Source organism: Rhyacophila brunnea, unplaced genomic scaffold (genome assembly GCF_057557595.1).
Source record: "Rhyacophila brunnea isolate RB1 unplaced genomic scaffold, BYU_Rbru_1.0 scaffold_5, whole genome shotgun sequence".
In the NCBI taxonomy this organism is placed as follows: domain Eukaryota; kingdom Metazoa; phylum Arthropoda; class Insecta; order Trichoptera; family Rhyacophilidae; genus Rhyacophila; species Rhyacophila brunnea.
Window position 1 is genome coordinate 17794048 of NW_028233170.1, and position 27983 is coordinate 17822030.

Sequence of the window (27983 nt, forward strand, 5' to 3'; positions counted from 1 at the left end):
TTGGTTTGTATTACACCTCGAATTCTTAGCAAGCTTCTGAAAATATAAAATGATTTCCACTCAATAGGGCAAAAATGTAAAAGCAGCTTGCTTATGCTTTGACCATTTAGTGTAAGTCATGCGTGTTAACCTAGCCTTACCTTTGACACGCGTGGCCTGAAAGTTTTCTTACAAGATCGAAAAGGTTTTGTAAATTTAGACACTCCAGCAATGGTTCATCTGTGATGTGAGCCAAAGTCTCTAATATAATATAATATATATATATATATATATATATATATATATATATATATATATATATATATATATATTATAATATGATAATCATATTTTATGGTTTTTATATATCTATATTAACAAAGCATATAATAATCAAACTGGTCTTTAAAAACTAACGTAGAATTATTTAAAAAAAAAACTTCAAAAACTGTCAAGTATATAAATATTTTCTACCATTTCATTTATTCAAGTTACATATTATTATACTAACTGTTTATAAAAATAGTGGTAATTATTATTGAGCATGTATATTTTTGTGTACAGAAGATTTTTGACATATTAAGGATCGTATCGCGAGCCACATTAATTTATGCAACATACTTAATCCTTTATTTAACAATTATTATGAAAATTATTTTACGCTACATATTAAACTGTATCAAAATCTTTCTAATAAATTAATACAATATAATACATGTATATAAGGCTTTGTCCAGATGGCGCGATTTGACTCATTCCGTGCGCATGGTACATGTGACCTCATTGAGCCGTCCACAATATTTACTCACCGCGTGACATCTCTCGCGTGCAGTCGAGGTACATGTGACCCCATTGAGCTAACCACATGCACTCGTGGCGTATCTCGAGCTCCAATGAACACCACGTGATAGGTATATTTGACAAACTAGTTAATAAAGTAAATCACTTTGTTCGCTTCTAAGCAAATCAGATGGGATCCAAAGAGTGAGGATTATATGAATATACTTTTTACCAGAAATAGTTGTTATTCACCCAATACATTGGGTGGAGATTATATTATTACTAAGTGTAATAATGTCATGGCACTGGATCAAATATACATTGAAAAAACAGCATATTTTTTTTTCCAGCCGTAGGATTGAACCCACGGTTTCGTATCTATACAACGACGGTCGATCTACCAACGTGGATAAAATATTCTAATTAAGCCATCTATTTATCTATATATATGTCTCAGAATAATACATTTTACTGCCATAAATAAATTGATATTTTTTTTAATTTGAATTAAACTTATTCCACATGTACTTATATGTAGATATTATGGTTTTATTCAGATGATTTTCCAGCAATGTTTTGTATGTGTGCTAAAAACCACTTATCCACTATAATTATTCTTTCACTATTTTGTACCGATTTTTTTAAACTTTTGCTTTTTCAAGTCTCATATTATTACCATATTAAATGTACATGTTTTTTGTTTCTTTTAATGTTACTATTGTAATAAAAATGTTTAGCTTTCGTTTTAAATATACTTCGAGACGAATAGAACGTGTGAAAGCGCTACATAAAAAGAGAAATTTATTTGAATGCGTATAAAATTATCCAAGTTAACAATACTATTACGACCACACTCATATTATGATCGAAGTACGTCGTTAATACATGTACGTGATGATGAGTGACGATGAGAGAAAACCGTTTTATTGTAACACATCCGCATAATATAAATATCTATAATCTATTAACTAGTTGTATGCAGAAAATTGCAATAGGTTTTTTCTTTCTTTCAGTGAGTCATTAAGGTCATTACAATATAAATGTATCATTTACAATATACCTACTTTCAGTGATAGCCAATGGCAAGAATTATATTAATTACATATTAAATGTATTATATTATTTTTAATTGGAATGAAATCTACGTGTTAATATTATGTTGATAGATAGTTTTGTTTTTAAACAAAACATTCTTTAAGCTAGCATGATATACAACAGTCGCCGGTAACACTCCGAGAAAAGTGGTGTCGTATGCCGCTGTCGTATGTCACGGTCACCGACTTCGAAAAGCTAGCTTTAGGATCCATTTTTTAATGATTACACTGATGACAGTATTTACATACTTTAACCAAGAGCTGTTCTGTATAATATAATAGTTATTATCTATACTTTCTTGCATGTTAATATAATAATCAAGAATAATTATATACATGTTAAAATACTACTACTTCGCCCTGTCACATTCCCAGTTTCGGAGTGTGAGGCAAGCACAATGTCATGCCGTTTCCGATCCAGCATCACTCGCACTTTCGAGAACATTTAAAATATTAATCTCAGGCGTAGTTTCGTGATCATCTCCGTCACCAAGGCTTGAGGCGTCTGCTAATGAACTCGCGTTTGTGGTACGATAGTACAAGTGTACTCCAATGATTCAGCTGAGACAGCAATTTTCGAATGTCGAGACCCTTGGTTATAATATGCTAAGTAAAATACCACAAAACAACATTATCCTAGACACGTAGGTATAAGTAACCTGTATAAGTGATAAAAGCTTAAGAAACACTTTCATTATTTTTGAGTATTATGTCAAATATATTGTTTATTCTTCAAAAACTTAAAGCTTTCAAAATGTGCATAGTTACGAACATCAAGGTGGTGACGAGGATGAAAAAGTTCAAAGAAAATCTTAAGTCGCATGATACGATATCACGAGAAGTATCATCTTCTTGATGATATCGTCGAAGAAAAGATTTTCAATAAGCACGGCCCTAGCTGAAAAAGAAATACTTGGCTTAAAAATCTCATAAACTGGTTTGAACTCAGTACTCCATCATTCAGAATAGCAACAAATAGGGAAAAAATGCTAAAATCATCACGATTAAAATCGTCCGATAAAGAACATGACAAAAAAGAAGAAGATATTCAATTGGAAAATCATCATTCATTTTGCATGCCTCCACAGAGTGCAGGTTTGTATTAACAGAAATGGATGGAAATTTTTACGAGATATTGATGTTAGTCACTTGCTCAACTTATTAGGTCCATACTCTGACTCCAAACAAAAATTGAAAAACAGTATTCGAACCTGGGACCCACAACATTATAAGCTGATGCGTAAACTGTTCAGCCATCGTTGGCGTATTGCATGCGTAGGCGTGGGCAATTGGAAAATAGTATATTTTTTCATTGAAATATTTAGTCAACCAACTTCTATATAAACAGCATTAAAAACACGATCAACATTAACTCTCTATAAATAAACGAAACATAATCATTAGCCCAACTGCATCCAAATTCTTGACAATAATAAGTATGTTATTATAGCATATCACGGATAATTCATATCACAACTAAGAGGAAAATTCGTCATTCGAATCAAACCTTAGGGGTTCTGGCTTCATTGTCTTCTTGCCCAGACGTAAATCTCCTGCCCCACTCCTACCCGTCTACCACCCTCCAACTCACACCTCCGTCACTAATTTGTTAAAGTTAAACGGACACGAACGGCGGACCGTGGAAATTGGTCATTTCACTTTGGATGTTTGACATGACGTCGATTAAAAGGGGTGATTTAAGCCATCTCATACTGACAATCTTAATTTGATATTTATAATTACCTATGAAAAATTTACTTTCCAAAAATAATGACAATGGTAAATGTAGCGTAGTTTAATCACCAAAAATATTTTTATATTTATGTATCCTCTACATAGATAGGTACTTATTTATACGTACATGAAAACAATCGTATTAATATTATGTTAATCATTAAAAAAAATTAAAAAATAAGTTTGTAATAAAAATTGTAATGATTCGGTATAATTTGTGTTTAATGTTGTGCTACTCGAGATATCTAGTGACGAAAATACAATGTTTTAAATTACATACAATCTCTTTAAATTTGACCTCTAAGACAGTAATTGCAACAGTATGAGCCATTATTTTTAACTTAGGTATTTCAGTTCATCAACAAAAAAATTATACTATTTTATCTATCCTTTATAAACAGTGCTTTATGTTACTTAAATTTTCAACAAATCTATCGTGCCTCAATAGGTAAAATATATCGAAAACTAAATTACATTTGTACCTATAGTATAATTATTCAGAATTCCACGTTAAATGGGTGTACATGGCAGCAAAAAACTAAGGACCGAGAAGAGTAGAGGTTGTTTAGTTGAACGATTGTAGTTTATATCTTTTTTTTTCATAAAAAAAATAGAAATGCAGTTTAATAATTTGTTTTGAAAATCTCAAAAGTAAATTTTGAATTTTAATTTGTGAATAAACAATTTTTATTTAGAAAATATGAATGTGTTTAACTTGAAATCCTTTTTATGTATATCTAATTGAACTATCATAATATAAAAACAATAACACAGTGCAAATGTAGATTTTAGAATGTAGAATACTGTTTCACGTTATCACTATTTTTTTAAATAGAATATGCAATATGTATACAATATTATTTACAATAATACTGACTACCTAAATATAGGATTATAAATATTAATTTTAGTCTATTCATCTAAAGACATAATTACATATTGCTGAAATATTTTGCATTCCATATAATATCTACATTAATACAATTAATTCATCGTAGTACTGTTAAGTCTGAATGTTTATTAAAGTGGTGCTATTAATAGGTACATATTCCAAAACAAGTAAAAGTTTCAAAATGTAGAATATTTTTAATTAAAAGCTCTGTGATGCGTTGAAAGCTTCTTGCGCCAGGAACATAACCCTAACCAATAATGTATAAATTGAATACAAAGCCAGCGACTAACATAGCAGTGAAATAATCACTGTAATCTGCATCGTTCCGTACATCAAAGGCTCTCTCTCGAGTCTCGGTTATATTATCAAATGTTCACCTCAAATGATTCCTCATTGAGAATGCAGAATAATGGCAATAATGATGCGCATCCCTCATGATAAACCGTTATATATTATTGCTACTCGGTGCATTGGAAATGTGCTCTATGTCCCTTTAATATTATATACGAATTGTATTGGAATGTTCTTACCTACACCTATTTGAATTAATATTCCAGATTTTTTTTCATGTATAAAAAATTTATCGCGTTTGAAACTAATAGATATAGTGCTCACGAAATATGTTATAAGTTAGTGGATCGTGGAAACGAATAAATAATTCATTCTAAACCTATTTACTCTTGTCAGGATCATAGACTGAGAGCCTATCTGAAAAGATTCAACCTAGACTGTTATTCATGTGATGGCAATACCTCTGAAACACCGTGACATATCATTAACGACTGTCCAACACTAAAAAAGAAGCGATGGGCTCTCAGAGCTTTGTATATAAAACACAAACTAAATTTACCCCTATAAACCTGACGAAATACTAAATAACAAAATAACAAAAAAACACCACACAAAATATATAATTCTGGCCATTGAAAAAATTAAAGAAATAAATGGAAGAACATAATAATGACATGGTACTCACTACAGATTCTAAATCTAAAATTCGTAAGGTAAATATACTACCTACTCTAAATGTTTAATATCTTCCACTTACCAAACATTATAACTATTTTTCCATCTCTCAAAAATGTAATTATGTAATTAACTTATCTGTGGGTAATAAATAACAGAAACACATTTTATGAAAAAGTAAGGGTATTCATAGTACATTTTTTCAAATCACATTGTTTTCTTATTTAGTTTATGGATATTAAGTACTAAAAATAAATTGATACTTGAGCACAGATATCATACATTGGTTGAACACTTTACTGGTATATTTCCCTGCCTATCTATGTCCATTATTTACGTGTGCGGTGTGGTTTCCTTTACAGGCTATAGCTGCATTTGTATAAAAATGTGAACGCTTTGGTTCCAGTGTAATTAAAAAATGGATCGTATTTGTAATGATTAATGTATGTACTAATCAATGACATTATTAATGGACAACGCACTCAATACAGTAGCTAGCAAGTAAATTCGCGCATAGCTACATTTGCACATGTATAGGTAGACGTCACGCAATTTCCACTATGCGATATCACGCATCGGGAATTTATAGCAATATCACCTTTATTGTAATGGCGTTAGAACAATGTTTCTAGTATCAATGTCCATTTGAGCGAACTCGTTCGAACCGAACCATTCGGCAGACCCGACAAAAAGCATCGGGAATTTATAGCAATATCACCTTTATTGTAATGGCGTTAGAACAGATTATGGCATTCGGCAGACCCGACAAAAAAGTGAGTGTCATTTTTTTTCCAGATGCTTCGTCCATATTAATGTCATTGGTACTAATTAATAAAACCATACCATAATAAAATCAAATTGTAGGGTTTATCTTGTCAATATTATTTATACATTTAATAGTTTATGGAATTGGCAACACTAAAATTTTACAGATTTATTTTCGATCTTTTAAAAGACGTAGGTAATAACAATGTGTATTATATGACTACAAATAAATCTGTAAGTTGAAATTTTTCACAATTAAATCAATACAATAGTCTTAGTATCCTTTTTAAGATTTACGTACATATGTATCAGAGAAGGTTTTATCCAACGTATTTATAAATTACCAATATAATATTATGCATTTTTTTATTTAACGGTCTTGCGTTGATATAACCTGTGGAAATGTTTTATTCAAAGGGCTGGAGCCAGGTGAGGCAGGCGGCATGACTATAGTTGAAGGGTGGGCAGGAGAAAACTAATAAAGCCTCCTGTGGGCGGCCTACAAGCACCAACTACTATCTCTGCTTTCAATATGCATATTGATAGAAAACACAATACCGATACAAGCATTATACATTCTCTTGTTTTGATCCGTCGTTCCAATATCGAAGCAAAGCCCCCAAAGGCAATTATATATAACAACACCACAGTGTGGAAAGATTTGTTCTTATGCTTAACCCTAAACGATTTTATTATTGAGAAGAAAAAATATTAAATACAGCTAAAATGCACATTCTCTTATTTATTTATTTTTGCAACAATGTTAAAAATAATATGAAAATCCAGGACGATGAAGACAGGCTCGCAGATAACCTCTAATAAACAACTGAAAACATTGAATGTTTTTATTAATATTAAATCTAGCTTCGGCATTACAGAAAGACAAGCTATGTAATGTGTTCAATAACGAATATTAGATTCTCGAATCGTGTGAATTATTAATAATTAGCACGTGCAAATACGTTAATATTAAACTTTTGAGAGATCTTTACATCAGCTAGGAATCAAGATAAGTACCTATTATTGGTACCTTTATTCAAACCACAAAAGCCGATTGCCAACATCAACCAATTTGTGATGCGGGATGTAAGAATACTAGTAATTTCGTCGTTATTAGGTAGAACGCAGATGGTTCAATTAATAATTCACGATGGTTGGAATCCGATGGATGCTTGTTCGAGTCCCGCCCGGTATTTTTTTTTACAATTTTTGGTAGTGTATTTTTTTTCAATTTTTTAGATTTGTGTTGATTAATTAAAATATTGTTTAATGTAGAGTATAAGTAAATTTATTGATTTGCATGTTTCCTAATTCACATTTAAATAAATATTTACAACAAACCGATCACTTAAATGACAACTTCAGTAATAAAATATCGGTACTGTTCGGTTAAAGCGGATACAGCGGAAAACGCATTTTGAAAATAGCCGATAAACTAGATTATTTGTTAGGTTAACCTAATCAAACCTAACCTAACCTAACCCAACCTAAACTAACCCGAACTAACAAATAATCCAGTTTATCGGCTATTTTCAAAATGCGTTTTCCGCTGTATCCGCTTTAACCGAACAGTACCAAAATATCTAATTATTTTGTTTGTACCAGACTTACCTAAGCAACATAACAATATAAATAGATAACACATTGTCCCGCAAATGTAAATTCTAAAGAGTTTGTATTAATGTTTACATTATTTTTTCTTAATATGACGCGAGAATATTGCCGGTTAATATGCAAAACTGTTTGGTGTCTATCAAAAATGTTTTTAACATATAAAACTAAGGTGGTAATAATGATTTTATCTTGTAACTAGATACCTGTTGACAGATTGAATCTATTCGAGTGTCAACTATCATTTTCCCGTGGTCCGTCTCTGCCTTCAGTGTATAGCCTGTATTCGCACATATATCGTCATTCTGTGATAAGCTCCGCACAGGAAATTACAGCGCCAGCGCTAAGCCATAGTGCTGCGCACACATTTTAATGAAATTTGCCCCAGATCAAGTTTGCTGAAACGTGAACGGCCATACTCTGCCAGTATGCCGTGGTTATGGATGAAAATCTGCTTAAAAGTCGCCAAAAACAATTAATGTAGAATATGTAGGGGGCCAACCCCACTACAGTAAACTGAATTGCATGTAAATGCGTTGGTATCAAAAGCTACGTAAATTGTAAAGTAAAAAATACGATAAAATAGGAAACCTCTTGACAGCTTAATATTATCACATATAAAATTAATGCCATCTAATGGTACTTGAATTTGATGGAATTTGAATTTAAATTCTAATTGATTTTTTCTTTTCCATTTGAGTCATATTTTGTGGCCCGGAATTCGCCGTTTGGTATTTTCCTCTACGTAAACTCACCAATGGAAAATGCACACTTACAACGTATACAGTTGATTTTTGGGTACTGTTCGGTTATCAGGAATACAGCGGAAAACACATTTTGAAAATAGCCGATAAACTCGATTATTTGTTAGGTTAACCTAACCTAACCTAACCTAACCTAACCTTGCCTAACCTAAACTAACCCAAACTAACAAATAATCCAGTATATCGGGTATTTTCAAAATGTGTTTTTCGCTGTATTCCTGATAACCGAACCCTTGCATTACTACTAATTTAGTGGTGTAGCAACCTCAACGCAAGAATATGCAGAGTATTGGAGCCCTGGAGTGTGATAGTGTTTGGATAAGTCTGATTTATTTTATATAATTATTTAGATTAAAAATAAATTCACGGATATCTGATAAAAACTGGAAGGAGAGTCAAAAAAGCTTTTAACATTGATTTTGTGCGGATTTTTTTAAAATACTAAAGAAGGCATTTAATGATTTTTTGATAAGGGCCCTTAATTCCCACTGCTATTATGCTACACCACTGCTTCTTTTAATCAGAATCGAACAATACCCTTATTAGCATTGGCTCAAAATAACAAAATAACATTATATGTACCTACCTATAACAGGGGATATAAAAACACGTAATATATATTATATATAAAAAAATATGTATTTGCCGAATATTATATTCCATTTTAGTAAAACTGTTGCTTTTCGATCTGTGTCTACGATCCGTAGAGCCGTAGACCCGTGTGATATTTATTATTTTGTTGCGTGTACATAATATATGTGTCATGATTTCTCTGTCTGTAACGCAGTGCAACACACCACATACACATTGAGCGCATCGACAAGAATGTTGAGGTAGCACTGCCACCTGGTAGTTTTTCTAGTATCTTATATACCTATTAAGTTGCCTAAAAGTTAAATAAATATATTTATAAATAATTCTTTTGATAAATAATTGTACCAAAATTGAATAACACCTGGCAATACAAAAATAATAATCTATTTTTTTATGTACTATATTATACACTCACTACAGTACAATGTAAAAGTGTTATAGTACCTACCCACTAATCAATACTTTTGATAATGGGTCAAAGAGTATGAATATCGAAGAGCACGATATGAGTTCACTGAAAATACTTGATATGAATTATTTTTTATTTCTTTGAAGAGAGTTCTTTGTTGTTTCTAAAATTGTACTTAATTTAGTATTTTAATCGATTAATGATCATTTTGGCGTTAGTTCAATATGAGGGTAATGAATGAATGCGATATTATCAAGGCCCGTGTGGTAGAGGTGACCACTCATTATGTTTGCATTCTGTCTGCCTCCATTCAGGTGATTACTGATTATCATCCAGCATGATACAACACCGCCGCCCCCGTCCACCACGGTCAGGAGCAAAGCGCCCTGTCCAATACACCTCCCCCATCGGTAACACCGCAACCTGTATTACCGGCTGAGAGCTACGTATATTTGTCTATGCAAAGAGGGAGGCGTCCTCGCAGCTGGGACCCTATATTAGCAATGGCATATAGCCACCAGAGCATGGTTCGAACTTAACTTGTACCCACATATATCCGCATTATAAACACAAACTACGAGCAATCAAACGCCAATACTTTACGACGGCGACTCTCAAAGCGTTTCAAATGAACCATGGAAGTTTGATCAGTATACACCCATTATAACACATCTAATAACAAATACATGAATACCTACCAAATATGTTGAATAAAAGCTTTTTTATGCAGATAGAACTTTCATGTATAATAATTATAGAGATACCATTTTTTTTTTATTTTATTGTCTATACTGTGTGCTCTAAATTTGTGTCACCAGGACTCCAAAATAATATAATCTATTAGACAAAGCTAGTGATGCAGTCTCAAACTTTCAATATATGGAGCTTATGCTCAATATTTTCATATATTTATATATATGAAAATATTGAGAATTTTGCACTTCATTCCACAAATCAAATAATTTCAGTGGAAATATAATGTACTTATTGAAAAATCCAAAATTTATAAAATGAACTGTTTCTTTACAATGAGTGTAATTTTCTCTTCTTCCGAACTTCCGAAACGCTAAGTCAAGAATATTATGTTTGACAATTCTCCCAATTACCACAATAGTATTCAATTAAGGCTCTACGATACTTGGATCTGCAGTTTCTTGTAACCGAAATTATTAGCCGGAAATGATGAATACATGTATTGCTGTTAACTCTTTACGACAGGTTGAGCATCCCGTTTAAATATTCTTGCATCGATATAGTAATATGTTGGTACCCATGGTCTCAGAGGGTTCACCTCGATGCATAATATTGAGAATCGTTTATAGTGATACAGCCTTATTAGTCACGCGTTCGAGAATTACCCAAACATTTGCACGTAATTCATGCTCGAATTGTTTATATTATAATTGATGAATACTAAAAACTAAATTTATATTCCAAGTTCTAATGTCATAAGTTATCAAATCAGTGATCTTTATAGATAATTTTTTGTTGATTTTTAATAGTCACATACAGGACTTATTGGTATTATTCTATTTCATGAATAATAAATATTATTTCTTTTTTTAAACGAATATAATAAACTGTAACAAAAATTCTCACGGTATTACACTAAACATTCTAAAATGGTTATATATTAATTTAGCAAATGCTAAATTATTAAATATAATCATTAAAATTATTCAATATACTTTGAAAACACTTCAGACACACTCAGACTCGCCAACTAGAAAAGATTTAAAAAATATACGACGCCTGACGAGAGTTGAACCAGTAACCAGTGCTTTACCAATTAAGCTATACGCGTCCTATCTTATTACGACGAAATTAACTAGAAGTTACTAAGTGAAATGATTATCAAATTACGTAATCTTTCTTTATCGGTTTTTGTGTTTTAAATCAAGGGTATCAATTAAGTGCCCTAATTACTAATCGACTACTGGATCACTTCAAATTTAGTTATAACGTACTTGTACTTGCTTATAATTGAATAAACTATTTATTTTATCTGTAAACTGTAATATAAATCCGTTAGCATATTATAATAATTATGTAATTTTGAATATTTGCACAGATGTTTTGAATTAACAAGGAAACGAATTTTCCCACCTACCCCATTAAATCGACAGTAGTCAACTGTATATCTGAAATAATTGCCACAGCGTTTCACTAACATGCAACACTACCAACTACAAACTGTCAATAACTTATTATATTAGTTTTATTACCATCCCGAAAAAAACTAATTCAAACGAAATAAGTACCTACTTATAACATCTTATTTGGTACCTACGTATAAAAAAATAGACTAAACTGATGCTGCAGTCATTTTATGGATGGCTTATTAAATGTGCCATATCTATAAGGCATCACAAATTAATGCCTGTACTTACATCTTAAGTCTGATATTCATTTTATCTATATCAATTAAAACTGACCAAATAGATATTATATTATGTTATTTCACAAACACTCTTTCTAGTTGTTGATTATTAATGTCAGGCGTGTTTTACTACGAGATAAGTAATTTATTAGAATCTGATAGAATAGTGTAGTATTGCGTTATTGTAAAGTAACTAAGTAAATCAAATTCAAGACTTACATACTATCGACGAGTAAACTATAGGGATATTTATATATTTAACTATATTGCCTACCAAAGTAATAAATTTATTCTAATATCGTAAATAATATCGTATCAAATAGATACAATATAGGTAGGATTATTAGCCTAGCCATTATCAATAGTGCCGGAAGCCATGAAGCTTTTAACCGTAACCCATCATCCCTATTAATATTTTCTCTTGATAATGGCCTCTGCAACGAGCCCTAAACGTCGAGGAAAGATGGATGAAGTACACACGGTGGAAACCCAAAAATCTATTACGATAAAAAAAAACAACCGTGAAGCCCCAAACATAATAATGTAGAAGATTTGGAGTAGATAGTTTAAGGCTATACCGCAGTTGTGGCATGGTCTAAAAAGATTGTGGCTAGGCGATGCGCGGATTGCGGGTCGCGGGTGCAAATGACGCATGCCGAACGAAATATAATTTGTCATGTAAATCCAACATGCGTCCATTTAATGTTCTGTTTGTTGTTCTATTAGTAACAATAATAAAATAATCATTGACATGTTTTCTTTTTCAAGTAAATGGGTAACGTTTTTAGTCATCTTTACACGATTTAAGAATTAATACCCCCGTCGCCATCACGAAACAAATTGACGTATTGACACCTCGACGTTCGCTCTCCGAATGCCAGTGAGTCCAAAATTTCGTCGCGCCTATAGTTGAAAATTATTTACCGTTTCGCTGATGTATCGTCTTACCATTCGCATATAGAGTTGGTTAAAACTGAATTATTGATAACTATGTAGGTACTTGATACTAAATTTCACCAATTCCATTCATTGAAGGTTTTAATTTGGTTTTAGATCTTTTCCATAATTCAATTTCAATAATTTCCATTATTCTGCATATAAATTAATTATGTAATATCTCTAGCTTTTAATCTACTACTGTGATATGAAACTAGACAGTTCTTTATTTGAAAATACTAGACAGCAGTGTTTCCATGTCGAACGAAATCCAATTCTTTTTGTTTTTCGCAAGCAGGAGGTTTCCCAAGTTGCAATGTGCCTTCGGCTTTATCATTCATTCGTTCGCATTTTCTGTGGAAATTAAATCGCGCAAGAAGAGTGTACGTGATTCGAATGAATCGCTCCGCCCTCCGTGGCTTTCAGCCCTGCACAATTTCAGCACTAACTACATTATCTCTCTTATATCCTACAATACGGATGAGCGTATTTTATCTCGCAATGGCAACCCTTTCTATCGTTTCTCATACTCAAACTCCGGCATTGTTCGTGTCAGAGCTGGATTGAAAAAGCACTTGAGAGCCATAAATAAAATTCCGAGCACACATCAAAACTTTCTCAATAAATCAGCTGCCTACTGAATCTGCCATAAATCGTCGACCTATTCAAAGTTTACATGTTATCATAAATGGAATTTTCTTTCTCTTTTTGCTTTCTGTATCAAATTCATATTATGAAACAAACGCATACGTTTTTCCTAACATTTAATCTAGGTACCTATTTATAACACAACAACGTGTTATTGTATTAACATATATTATAATATCTATAAGAATATTATTTTTTGTTTGTTTTAAGTTAATTATTACAGACGGAGTATTTCAACCACATATTCTTGTCCGATACGTACCTACATACATATAAAAAAACAAAAATAATTATTATTAACAATACTATTCATATAAGTGTGTACCTAATTGGTACATACTTTAATATGTATCCAATACCAATTTCTACAAAGCTGTTCTAAACACAAGGCGGCTATCGACGATAGTTTATCATATTTATGCATTGACGCGCTTAATTTTTACAATAATCTAACCGTGTAAAACTCTAAAAGTACTATATTTTAACAGTTCTTCTCTCTTGTTAACTATTAGAGTAAGATAAACAGCTTTGGCAGTTTATACGGTTAACTGATTTTAACAATATTATGCGCCTCAATACATAAATATGATAAAGTGATAATATGTATCACTTTAGCCATCGATAGCCGCCTTGTGTATAGAATAAACCCACTAGGCAGCTAGTATGCTACAATATAATACATAGGTTCGTGGAAATTTTAGGTGCTGACTTGTTTGACGTCTATTTACGAAATCGCATCATAAGTATTTGAGATTGAAGATATAAATTAATTAAGATTATCTGTCTTATTTTATATAATATATATTTGTTAAAGTGACTACACTATGTTCATCATTTGTTTATATCCATCTACCGATACGCCCCTTTAGAAATGTAGTTTATGGAAATAAATCGGTTATGTTAGGTAAGCGCGTAGATTTCCACAAATTTTCTTATGCAGTGCCGCCGCGTGGTAGATTTGTACACACAAATGCGAAATTCCTAAAGCAAAGCACGTATCCACCAAAATAACACACAGTTATTCGTCAAATTAAGCTTGTTAGTTTCCACCCCGAGCTCATTCGCGCACGCCTTTCCCTCCCGCAAACGAGAAATGCGAGACTTTACTGATAATATGCAAATACTTGTTTTGAATAGGAAACAAAAAGTTTATGCATTGATTTCGACGGTTTTACCATACCACCATTACCATAAAGCTAAATTGAAGGCGTTTATCAACCTTATCACGTTAATATTACGTATATAGGTATATTATAATATATAAGACACTATAGGTACTGCAAAACCATGGCTAATCAATAGGCATGTTATACCTATTATAAAACAACGTGTTCCAAAGAAGCTTGTAAGATATAACTATCAAAATAATATATTTTTAATAAGAAACATATTATATTTTAATATAAATTGAAATTAAACACGAAATCGTCATTTCTTCATGTTTATTTTTTTCTTTTTTTTAAAGATACATATTATTTTAAAACCTACTATTTTGACAGTGGCATCGGATACCTATATTATTTACCTACAATATTTTCAATAAAAGACAATTTCTACTTTTGTAACGATTGTAATCGTTTTGTGAAAGGTATACGTCATACGTATATCATTAAATTATAAATTTGGCACATGTTTTGAAGTGTAATGTAACTTTTGGACAATTAAATATTCCCAAACAGCATGATCTCGCAGTTTTCGTATAAATTCGATTGTATTATGTACTATTGATTCAATTAGATACTTTAACTAGATCTATACATTTAGTTTTCGTCCTTTAATGATACATCATCTTGATTCTTTTTCTTTCTTTCTTTTTAGTAGAAGTTAACAGGATTACAGCCAGTGTTAGCTGAAATTAATAATGATTTGACTGTAGCATCTAGTTAATTTGTAAGCAGTGATTGGTTACTTAAGTACATATATAGCAATGTACCTATCTGTTTTGTTATTTATAAAGGAATTATCTGAGATTATAAAATAAATACTTCATAGAATTATTTCTTTTTATTTTTATATACTTACAGACATAAATAATAATATACAACAGAAATAAATAAATTAATTAATCTAGGTTACAGCAATTGAGTAGGAAGCAGTCGAGAGTATCGATTTTCAAAATCGATAGCACCAAAATCGATCAATACGACGTAGAGCTCTTCAATCATAACCAATCAAAGTCCATAGGGCTCATTCATCACGCAGGCTGAGAACGATCCGTCTCCTGGATGCGGGGTGCTTATTATTCGGCGGTGGTGGACATGGACTGGTCGTAGTAATATCTGTAGGGATCCACTGTCGATTGCCTGGCGGGACGGACGACATAGTAGTTTCGTCTGGAAAAAAAACAAATAATTTTATTAATCGAAAGAATTAACGAAATGCCGGCATAAATGTATGACTGTGTTATACAAATACACATTTCTAATCGGTAATTATTGTGCATCTTCTTGTTTCACAACGGATAATGATGTCGTGTGACATATTGTGTAGACTTTTTTAGACACCTCAGAGGAAACTCAAAAACCTGATAAAGAGCCGTTATTATACTCGTAAATCCCACACGTCTTCAAATATCTAATAGAGCGGAAGGTGCTCGATATTACAAGTAATTGAAGAGTGACGAATATGTAGCACATTGGTTCGGCTCATCTTCACACCTTGCTTAATGCAATTAACAAACCATCCAGATATAAAACGCTTTTATAGTTTTATTTTCGATTAACGGTATCTGCCATGATAATCATTATGCTTTTATCCAAACAATAATGTTTATAAATAGATTTATTTTACATCTAGATTTTTTTCAATTTGAAAAACACTAGATATCCATTATAGACAAGAATTTAGTATTTTCGATATTAAAAAATGACAAATTAGCAATCAAATTATACAACGAATTCAAATTAACCAAATTTTGTTTGTAAAATGTATCGAAGATTTTTTTCTGAACGATTGGCCATACTTTCTTTAATATAATAATTTTCACCTGTTGTGACCATCAGCATGAACTTGGAAAGTGGTCTCCCCGTGTCCACCGTCGTGACTGAAGAGTTTCTTCAGAGCAATGATACCAGCAATTGTCAGGGCTACTTTACTGGCGATGAGGGCCTTTCCGGCAATGGCAGCCAAGGTCTTCAGAGCAATACCTCCAACAACGCTCACAGTGGTGAAGACTCCAAGGAGCAAGTATGGGAGGACTTTCTTTCCTATTAAAACAAAAATTTAATTATTAATTATTTGCCTAAAACCTGATTATAAATTCAATAATTTAACAGAACTGTTACCGAATAGCCTAACTATTGTATTAGCGTTCACTTGAGAACTTAAAATTAATATATTTATAATAAACCTAATTCATGTTTAACACTCGAACAATAAAACGTTATATTTTTTTATGAAAATAGCTGCCTATACTCATGTTATAGTATAACACATTTAAAAAGATTGAGAGTATTTAAATATAAAAATAGACAAATCCGTCGATAATTATATTTTACATGGAAAATAATATGAACTCAACAAATAATATTATTGTGTTCAAAAATATCTTTTGCTTCAGCAAAAACTTTTCCCTCGATAACTGATTTATTTCGTTTTTTCTACCTTTTCCTCGTCCTTCGCTGGCAAGGTCCATGGTAAGAGTGTGCGTGTCAAAGAGCTGCTGGAACTTATTCTTCAGCTGAAAGTCCATTTTTTCTTCTGAAGACATTCCGGCGAATCCACGAGACTGCTCGGCAGGAACCGCATGAGAACCGTTTTGTTTCACCAGAATCAGGCCATCGGCAAGCTGGATCGATTCCTACATTTCAAAAGAAAAAATCAAAACTTTTATTAATGAAAATAACAATCATTCTATGTTAATAATGAATGAAGTCAAATTGTTTATCTGAAGAAGAAAAATCAGAATCGAAAATAACCGTTAATATGATTTTTCAAATCGTTTTAAATATTTATTAGTAAAGAATAAATTAATCAAAGTTTAAAATTTTTAATTCACAAATTATACATTTTTAATTCATAGATAAATTATTGCTACTGACTGTACTTAAGGGAATTAAAATACTAAAATAAATGCTTAAATTTATTATTTTAATTGCATACATACAACGAACTTTTTAATTCTTATGAAAATGGAATACTTTTTGTGAATGTTCAACGGTTACAATACATCCGATTTCTTAATAATACAGCTTTAGCACGATTATCGTTGCAAACAATCACCTGATCGACAGCCCTGCTGAGAGCATTGAGGGCTTTAGACTTCAGGCAAGTGGTGATCTCGCGATGCGAACTGCAGTCGTCGTAGACCTTTTGCAAGACGGCGAACTCTGCGGATGGCCACCACGAATCTTCGTCACCTCTTGCACTCTCTACTTCATTTGAAAAAATGTTATCACTATCCATTTTGCGGGATCTCCTCGCCGCGTTCACAGAATTCGCGGCATTTTCTCCTAGTTGGTTCTTCTTGGGATGTCCTTGAACTTGATGGGCATCCACAAGCACCAAGACGCAGAGCACTGAAGCGACAGTAATCCGAACTAAAGAGCACATTGTTAGATATTCTTATTGACACCACTCTTTAATAACTAATAAGTGTTTATGATCGAAGCTAAACTGCAACTGATCTTAGAATCGAGGCGAAGCGGTATATAAGCGAAGTCACAGCGGCTAGGTGAGGATGTACGATCGCGGTTTACATCCGGTATTCCGCACCAATTGTTTCATATTTACTCTTACATAACTGAACTTGAATTCATTAACGAGCAGATACGATTTTCTATCGTGGTTTTCTCTTATAGAATGCATAGGAAAAATGCGCCTTCGTGTATGCAATTAATTTATTAATAACAGAATATACGCGCGTGTTTATGCCTTCATGTGTGAAAAAGTGCAATTATTTTATTTTTATCGCGTGTAAATGATGGGTCGAAATAAATATTGCGTTTAAATGCATTTCGTGATAGGCCAACATAGTCAAGAATAATGGTGGTCACGGTTAATTGTAATTTGGCTTAATGAAACATAATGACTTTTTGGTGTCAGGTGCTTGAGAAAATATCATTATTTTCATAACAAAACTAGAGCCGGTGAGTAACGCAGACGTAACGACTGCGATAATATGTCCCAAGTACCTATGTACCTACCACACGTTCAAATTATTAGCGCGCCGTTTGGATTTTGAGTGTTCACGTTTTTTCGGTAAAATCGTTTTCTACTTTATCCCTACCCTACTGTCGTATTTGATATTTTGACAACCGTACGCGAAAGTCGAATAAAATATTGTGTTTATGTTTTTGACATTGGCTGTTTTTTTGTTAACCATTGATTTTACTGAACATTCACTGAAAGCAAGAGGTAAGTTAATAATTTAATCGATAATATTACATGTTTAGTTTATTATTATTTACCTAAAACCAATAATGTATTAACTTGTAAGACAAGTACCTAACCTTAAATTTTAAAATTATCAAAACTTTTGTATCAAATAATATGTAATGTATCTTCCAAGTATACAAATTTATTCAAAATTCTTCTGGTTTATATACTCGGATCGTTAGTTTCATGACGTGATTAAAATCAAGATCCTGAACTGTCTTATAATTTATTTGCAAGTAGGAACATAATAATGATTAGAAAAATGCTTGTTCCTGTCAGTCTACTTTTTTCTATATACCAGAGATCAGCTATAAATTTTCATCATCAAACTTACAATATCAGTGCTACAGCCATTATAATGCTATGCCTCATCACCATCTGCCAGGTCAATCCGCTGCTGGATGACAAACTCCCCTAGCCCTTTCCACTCTTCTGCACCTTTCCATGCCACATTGCACTACTAATAAGTTTTAGATTTCTCTTACATTAAGTTTCCATTTTCACACTCATATGTGAGCACTGGTAGCACACATTAGTTGAATTCTTTATGCTAGACACAATGGGAGGTCACTTTTTTATTTTTAAAGTAAAAATCGAGGATTCCAGTAATTTGTAGTGAAGGTCACCCCACATACCATGCACTCTCAATTTTATTTCTCTCAAAGCTTTTAAAATTAGCATGAAAATAGTAATAGCACAGAAATGATTTATTACTATACTATTTATTGTCTACTGTGTGTTTATTGGCCTGCCCGATAGCTTTGGACAAGGATATTATGTTAAAATAGTAATCCCATCGAAATTTGCGACACTAATACACCGTGTCTGGAAATTTGTTTGTATGCAGTTCGCCGTATCACACTACAACGTTTTACAGTGAAGTATATGGTCGTATATTAAAGACCGTCCAACTTCTTTGAGTTGTATTAATACTGAGATAAAATTCATGTCTAAATAAAACATGGTCTGCAAAACTGTGTGCCACAAAAAGTCTCAGGGTGTGCCGCGAAGGAAGAAGCCTCAAAACTATTTTTTTTTAAATAATGCATATTAATTTAAATTTTCTTCAATTTTAAATAAATTCAACATCTACACAGGTATTCAAATAAATATTCGTCACGTTTGTACATAGTGGTCGACGCGTCATAGGGATACAGTGACGCTGGTATATACACAGCGTAGTGAGTGTGAGAGTGTCACATTTTCTGAGCTAGAGTTGTCAGCATTTTGGATATCGCTTTGGAGTCAATATCCTCGATTGACTACAACAGCAATTAAATCTCTGTTGCCGTTGGGATCGTCGTATCTTTGTGAATTTGGTTTTCAGCGCCTGTGGAAATGAAATCAAAAAAAACGAGAGCGCTTACAAATAATGGTAGATGAGGAGTTACGTATTTGTTTATCTAATTAAGAGCCGCGTTTTGACAAAATTCTTTCTAAAAATCAATTGCATCCTTCTTACTAATAAAATTATTACCACCTATGTACATATAATATGTTGATACAATATTAAAACATTGAAAAAATTTGTTACCTACACTATGATTTCCTTTATTCATATTAACAAAGCCGCGTTGACACGGTCCAAGTACGATCCAAGTACACTTGGATCGAGTGCCATCCAAGTGACAGCTTCATACAATTTTTTCCTATCCAAGTTAACTTGGATGAGTAGAACGCGGTCGAAGTAGCTTGGATAGGAATAATCAATATGAAGATGTCTCATGCGAGTGCACTTGGATGCACCTACATTTCCTTTTTAAGGCATTTTTATTTGGTGCAAACAAAATTTGAAAATAGCCAATATACTGGATTATTTGTTAGGTTAGGTTTCCGTTCTTGAATTCATGAATTTTGCCAAAATCAGAGATGACCATCATAGTATACGGTCATTTCTTTCCGGTATGAAACCTCAAGGCGAACTGTGCTACGGTGAAATGTAATACATAAAATTTCTATTTAACTCTAATACACTGTTTGTTTTGAGACTAAATTAAAAAAACAATGCGTTTCAAAAATTAAAAAGTACGATAGAACATTCAACATAAAACAATATGAACAAAATTCATGGCTATGTGGATGTGACAAATTAAATGCACTTTTCCATGTCTCGTTTTTAGTGGCAGTGACGAGTGGACTATTAAAGGGGTGGTATTCCGTACTATTCCGATGACATCAGTGGAAAGTGAAAGATGTTTTTCCACACTCAAACGGATCAAGTGTTTTAGCAGAAACACCATCATGCAACCAAGATTGAACGCATTATGTATGCTCAGTATCGAAAAAAGAATGATACAAGAGATTCCTGACTTCAACAAACATGTAATTGAAAAATTTGTGTTGATGAAAAGCAGAAAAATGGATTTCTCACACAAGTGAACAATAACATAGGTACTTTAAAAAAAAAGTGAACTCCCAGTAAAATAACTCACCGGTCGCCACTGTGTCGTTTTTTTTACTCAAAGGTCTATCAAGCGGTACTTTGCTTGGTATATCACTGCATACTGCTTTACATTTATGTTTTATAATTTTCCTATCCTGATCTTAATATTCGTAGCCTGGTAGGGGTTCCTTGGGTTGCTAGAAAATTTCCATAGGTTTCCACCAAGCAATAAGAAGTTGGGAATCACTGGTCTATAACCTATTTATAGTATAACCCTATTATCTGACTAGGTAAAAGATTTATCTTCATCTTTAGTATTCTATTTACCTAATATTGTTGATGATATATTTGTTGTTCACAACACTAGATACATATTGTTCTATATAAACTTGTGATATACTTTAGTCACCAAATTTTTCATGTCACGTCTTGCTTTAGTTAGTCACTTACCTACTGTTATTTGTGTTTTGTGTGAATATTCTTCCAAGTTTTCGAAATAATAAGGCTAACAACACTAATAGAAAACTTTTATGTAATTGCATTCAAAATCTTAAATCGCAATCGTGTATCTTGCTAAGTATGAATCTGCAATGTGAAATGACTTGCACCTAATTATGTAGGTAATCCGTTAGCTTTAGTAATGTTTTCTACACCTTCAACTTCATTTATTTAGGCATAATCTTTAAAGGAAGTTATCTGTAATCTTTTTGATTTTGGTACAATTCTACTTCACTTTTCTTATAGTGATCAATATCTAATTATTAATTAATATATTTTAAGTAGATGATGTATAACTTTAATTAAAATAAAACAGAATATAAATTATAATACTAGTTCTACTTTTTTAATATAAAATATTTTCTTATGTTAATTTATGCACCAATCAAATATTGCTTTCATTTTCAGAATGGATAACAAATTATCATTTAAAGGAAACGACCCGGGTGCTGTGCAATTTGGGAACTTCATCAACTATTATCAATTTCATCCTCCATCCACCAGGATAACCACGCTGCCTTGTAACTTATGGAACTCGGAAAACTTGAAAACTGAAAATTGTGTAGCACTCGATATTGGCTGCAACAGTGGAGATTTAACAGTAGAACTGCAGAAATTTCTATCAAAAAACTCAGATTGTTCGCAAGTATCCATGTTAGGAATAGATATTGATCCCATTCTAATTGCCAGAGCAACTGAGGTCCAGACAGAAGGATTAACATTTAAATGTTTGGATATAATGAATGAGACCTCGGATAATCTTCTCAGAGGATATTTAAAGCAATTCGGCAAAGACAAATTTGATGTGATATTCTGCTTCTCTGTTACCATGTGGATTCATTTAAACTTTGGAGACGATGGTCTAAAAACATTTCTTAATTCTTTAATGGGCATTGGCAAACTTTTAGTAATTGAACCACAGCCGTGGAAATGTTATAAAACAGCCGTAAAGAGAATGAAAAAATCTTCAGAATTCTTCCCATTATTTCCAACCCTAAAAATTACTGACAAAATTGAAAGTGAAATCGAAAACTATATAATGGACAGTGGCATATTTTCAAAAACGTTTGAAACATTCTCATCTGAATGGAATAGAAAACTTCTTTTCTTTCAAACAAATAAATAATTCCAACAAATATCTAATTAGGAACTTCAGTTGCAGGAAACTATAATTTAGGAATGTGCCTCATTTAAAATAACAAAAAAAGATTGCCTAAAGTCCACCAATAAAGTTGATCACTAGAGTCTGACTAGTGCGCACGGAAGTTGTATTGATCGTAGAAAGAAAAATCGTAAAAATGATAAGTAAGAAGCCACTGTATTACTTACCAACATCTAAAAAAATTTATGCTTTTGGGGGAAAAATATTAACCGAGATTTTAATGCTAAACAAATTTATAGTTATTGAATTGTAAGTGAAACAATTTTATGCACATTTTGTATAACAATAACTTTTAGTAAGATAGATGACAACTTATCTTTTAATATAAACGAACAAATTTGCAAAAATATCCTTTCCAAAATGGCTCTTTCATGTTAATTCATTTTTGTTTGTTTATAGATGCAAGTGTTAGAACTCTCCAACATAATATACAAAATAAGAAAAATACTGGAGATGAAATAATTAAAACAAACACCTACAAAGCCCAGAGACGCAATTGATATGTGTGCAATTAGGCAAATGGTGCAATTGTTAAGGGTTTTAAAAAATTATATGGATTATGAAAGAGGACGACAGCATTTACGAGAAGTGTTGCATAGCATAATATGGGGTTTGAATTTAAAAAATCACATTCAAACCGAACTTATTCAGTGGAGAATTACAATATTGTTGAATGGCATAATAAGTAAACTCAAGTTATTGAAAAATAATCAGAAAAATGAGAAATGTCTCATTATTTACGTAGGTTGTGGATGAAACATTTATTAATCCTTCGTATGTCATGAAATAATGTTGATAAGACAATAAAGAATCGGAAGGCGTAATGACGTCGGATTCTGCATGACGGAGATATATTACCATTTATGCTGGCGGAGAAACTGGTTTTATAAACAAAACTTCTAAGCTAAGGACTCGCCGGCGGGTCGGAAGGTGACGCACCCGCTAAGCTAGAGATTCGCCGCCGAGTCGCTACGTTTTCTCCACAGAAAACACTGTTTTATTTAAATCTGAATAATAATATTTTTGCGACATCTCTCTATGAATTGATATACTACCATAAAGTTCACAAAATCTGCACAACTTTGGAGTATTTTCAGTAAAACCCAACAGATGGTGACAGGGTCATCAAAAACGAAAAAGTGACATGTGTTCTTGTATTATTTTTAATTTCATAATATATTTGACATTCAAATTTATTGACAAAATGGCGACAAATGAGTTTAATGGTTTTATTTGCGTGTGTGTGTGAACTTTATTTCGATTGCACATGTATTTCTCCCCATACATATAGCACTTTGTGTGTATGAACTATAAAGATAGGTGTTAATGAGTAGGGTTTTCAGAGCTGTATATTGTGAAGGGTATTATACATATTTTTTATTACGATTTCATTCCCATCTCTTCCCTATGTGTAGATATCTTTGGAAATTATAAAATTTCTACCAATTTTATGTATACCAGATGTTAAGAAATCAGATTTTATTTTATATAATATTCAGTGTTTCAGTCCCTCCTCGAATTTGTTTGTGAAACGACAACATTTATTGCGCGCGAGTTTCGTATTTTTGTTTGTAATATAATCATAGTTAACACATTTTTGTGATATCTATAATATCAAGTTTCTATATTTTTATTATTCTTTTACACTAAGATGGATAGTGACAGTGAATACTCAGAAGTCGAATATTTGGACGAAGATGTTTTGATGTTCGATTCAGACGACGATGTGTTTGGTTCGGAAGAAAGTGATACTGAAATTGAACAATCCACTTTTGAACAATCCACTGGCGACGTTTTTACTTGGGAAGATGGAGACTTCAGCCCGAAAATACATCCGTTTGATGATTTCCCATCTGGATCGAAATTGGACCTGACTGATGAAAATGATGAATCGGAACATTTAAAATTTTTTGTTGATGAAGAAATTATGTCATACGTGGTATCAAAAACAAATATGCAATACTTAGTAATTGTGGAGAAACAACCCAATTTATCAGAGCGGTTAAAACATTGGGTTGATACTAATGTTGATGAGTTGTATGTTTTTTTGGCAGTTTTTTTATTGTTTCCCCTAAATTCGAGGAAGAATATAGACTCTCACTGGTCAACCAACCCGCTTCTACATTCGCCCATTTACTCAGACACCATATCACGAGACCTTTTTCAATTAATTTTACGTATGCTACATTTTTCTGATAATGATGGAACCACTGTCGATCGCCTTGCCAAAATAAAACCCGTTTTAGAGATGTTCAGAAATAAATTTTCAACTAGCTTTTATCCATATCAGAATATTTGTATTGATGAGAGCCTCTTATTATTCAAGGGACGTCTTATTTTCCGACAATTCATTCCCTCCAAAGCGAGCCGTTTTGGGATAAAATTATTTGTCATGTGTGACTGTAAAACTGGCTTTGTTTTAAATTTCATAGTATACACTGGAGCCACCACAGAGTATTGCACCCTAACAGACATGGGAGTCGGCGCAAATGTTGTCATGTCACTTCTTTCACCATATTTAGAGGCTGGCCACACATTGTATGTAGATAACTGGTACACCAGTCCCAAGTTATTCCAAGCTCTGCACGAAAAGCGTACAAATGCAGTTGGAACTGTTCGCAAAAATCGAATTGGGATGCCCAAGTTTGACAAAAAATTGAAGCAAGGTGAAATGACTGCTTTTCATACGACAACCATGGTGGCACAAACTTGGAAGGATTAAAGAGATGTGACCATGTTATCTACAATCCACACTCCATAGTTTGTCGAAACCGGAAAAAAAAACTACCGAACAGGCCAGCCTAACGACAAGAAAAACTATGAAATGGTATAAAAAATTATTTATGCATTTAATCGACCTTTCCATGTTTAATGCCCATGCTATGTATATGGTAACAACCGGAAAACGAATGTCATTAGGAGACTTTGCTTTGAAAGTTGTCAAGCAATTGCTTGACAAGCACAAGAAATCAAAATCCCGTAAACGAAAATCGGTGGCATTACCATCTCGGATAGGGGAAAATACACATTTTATCGACACATTGCCACTCACTACACCCACCAACCCAAATAGTACACCCGAAATTAGTAGATGACGATGTGTTGTGTGTTCTGCTTCAAAGAAAAGACAAAATACAAAATTTATTTGTAAGCAATTTAATGTACCTTTGTGTGTAGTGCCGTGTTTTGAAGTATATCACAAAAAAATCAATTTCTAAATATTTGTATAAAAACTGTTTATGTATAATTAATAATCTATTTTTGAACATCTGGTACATTACGAAAGTGATATTTGTGCATATTATTTAATTTTTTGTAAATAAAATATCAATATTTTATCGTGGTAAAACCTTTGTGACACCCCCTATTCACGACAAACTTAAATGCATTTATAGGGCCTGTGACATGGTATATGTGTATGTATGTGTGTGATTAGGATTAAGGATGCTTTTAATTATTCAAAATTTGCTAGCGTAGCGTGTATCGCCTAAGATTTTTTACTTAGCTAGTAAGTGGTTAAGGAGCAAATCAGGTGACTATCGCAGAAAATTCTACACACTGGATTATTAATTGTTGCCGAATTTACCAGAAAACTCCATTGTTATGGACAACGCTCCCTACCACTGCAAACAATGAAATAAAACATCAACTATGCCAAATCAGAAGCAGGATATGCAAAAATGGCTCAGGGGATAAAAATCCGGAATACAGCCCTAGAATGGTGAAGGCAGAATTACAATTTATTAATTTATGGCCCAAAACAAATATGAGAGAGATAAATAATTACTAGCTCAATGTAACTATACATTTGACAGCATAAACAAATCTGACTGGACAAAAGAATACCATCAAGTTATGCGAATGGAAGAACAATGAATTCTTTAATTTGTTGTGTATTTACTGTAAGTAGAGACTAAAATCAAACTGACGACAGTCTGAATTAAATATTTCAATGTAGAGGACATCAAAATTTTAATGTTCATTTACGAGCTACATAATTGATTTTTATATTGTGAATTAATAATAATTATGTTGATATAAAAATATTGAAACTTTTTATTTACCATGTCCGATCCTAATAGGATCACATAACCTGCACAGAGTGGAGGTTTGTATTAACAGATTTTTGTTTTTAGGAGAAATGGGTGTCAGCCACTTGCTCGACCTGTTGGCTCCATTCTATCAGCCGTATTCATACACTTTTGAACCGCATTCAACGCAGTAAGCGGTTTATCGGCCAAATAAGAAAACTATAAAAAAAGCATACAGGAATGCACACCAAACTTAAAATGGCGGCGATCTGCGTGTCACTTTAATATACGTCTAAAATGAGTTCATCACAACAAGCATTTAGTAGGAGACTTGAAACCTTCGTAGGTTTTATAGATTATTGTGAAAAGATGTGTGTAGATAATATACGTAAGTCTGACACATGACAGGAGCATACTTATATACATACGTAAAGAGTCAAAATGAATTCATTACAAGTTTTTTTGTTGGTTAGAATTGTCATTATACTATAATATATGTAATACATACAATTATAATTGAGAACCCATCAATTTTGTAGATTCGGTAGAGCATTTGCGAACTTTAAACAGTAGTTGTGCCGTTTAAAAAACACATCATGAATTTTAATCCATAGTCTAGAAACAATGCTCCTGTGGTTCGATTACTCACTACAGACGTCATAAAAAACGCAGTATTTTCCATGGATAAGATGGATTTACGTAACATTACGATAAAATAGGTACTACATAATAATATTAGCCTACTAGTTACTGCTTTATTTAAGATATTATATATGCAATTGGAAGCAGTCTGCATTGTTTCAAAATATCACCTAAACTGAAATAAACAAGATTAAAATCTCAAACATACTGGTAAGACTGTCATAGGTTGATTGTATAAATTATAAATGATAATAATTAGATCCGTTTTCATTTCATTTCAGTACATTAGGAGGATGGAATTCTCGCAGTTAATCTCATAACATAAATGAAGTTAGCTGC

The 27983-nt window shown here is 32.5% G+C and overlaps 2 protein-coding genes across 5 annotated transcripts; one reads left to right on the forward strand and one right to left on the reverse strand.

The window, feature by feature from the left end:
• Positions 1-15542: 15542 nt before the first annotated feature.
• Osi21 (Osiris 21) lies at positions 15543-27672 on the reverse strand. 2 transcript variants are annotated; one of them, XM_085955396.1, is made up of 5 exons: positions 27511-27672; positions 17774-18069; positions 17156-17351; positions 16539-16758; positions 15565-15885 (listed from the first exon to the last, which is right to left on the reverse strand). In XM_085955396.1, the coding sequence occupies exons 2-5, from the start codon at positions 17954-17956 to the stop codon at positions 15792-15794; spliced, it is 693 nt and encodes a 230-aa protein (XP_085811522.1). In that variant the 5' UTR covers positions 17957-18069; positions 27511-27672; the 3' UTR covers positions 15565-15791. The 2 variants fall into 2 exon arrangements, with proteins under 2 accessions (XP_085811521.1, XP_085811522.1); XM_085955395.1 differs by lacking the exon at positions 27511-27672 and having other exon boundaries at positions 15543-15885; positions 17774-18432.
• LOC147066110 (putative RNA methyltransferase CG11342) lies at positions 18783-25774 on the forward strand. Of its 3 annotated transcripts, none has more exons than XM_085955397.1 (2): positions 18783-18907; positions 22218-25774. In XM_085955397.1, exon 2 carries the CDS (start codon positions 22219-22221, stop codon positions 22933-22935), a length of 717 nt encoding a protein of 238 aa, XP_085811523.1. In that variant the 5' UTR covers positions 18783-18907; position 22218; the 3' UTR covers positions 22936-25774. The 3 variants fall into 3 exon arrangements, with proteins under 3 accessions (XP_085811523.1, XP_085811525.1, XP_085811524.1); XM_085955399.1 differs by lacking the exon at positions 18783-18907 and adding an exon at positions 21232-21250; XM_085955398.1 differs by lacking the exon at positions 18783-18907 and adding an exon at positions 21254-21319.
• Positions 27673-27983: the final 311 nt, after the last annotated feature.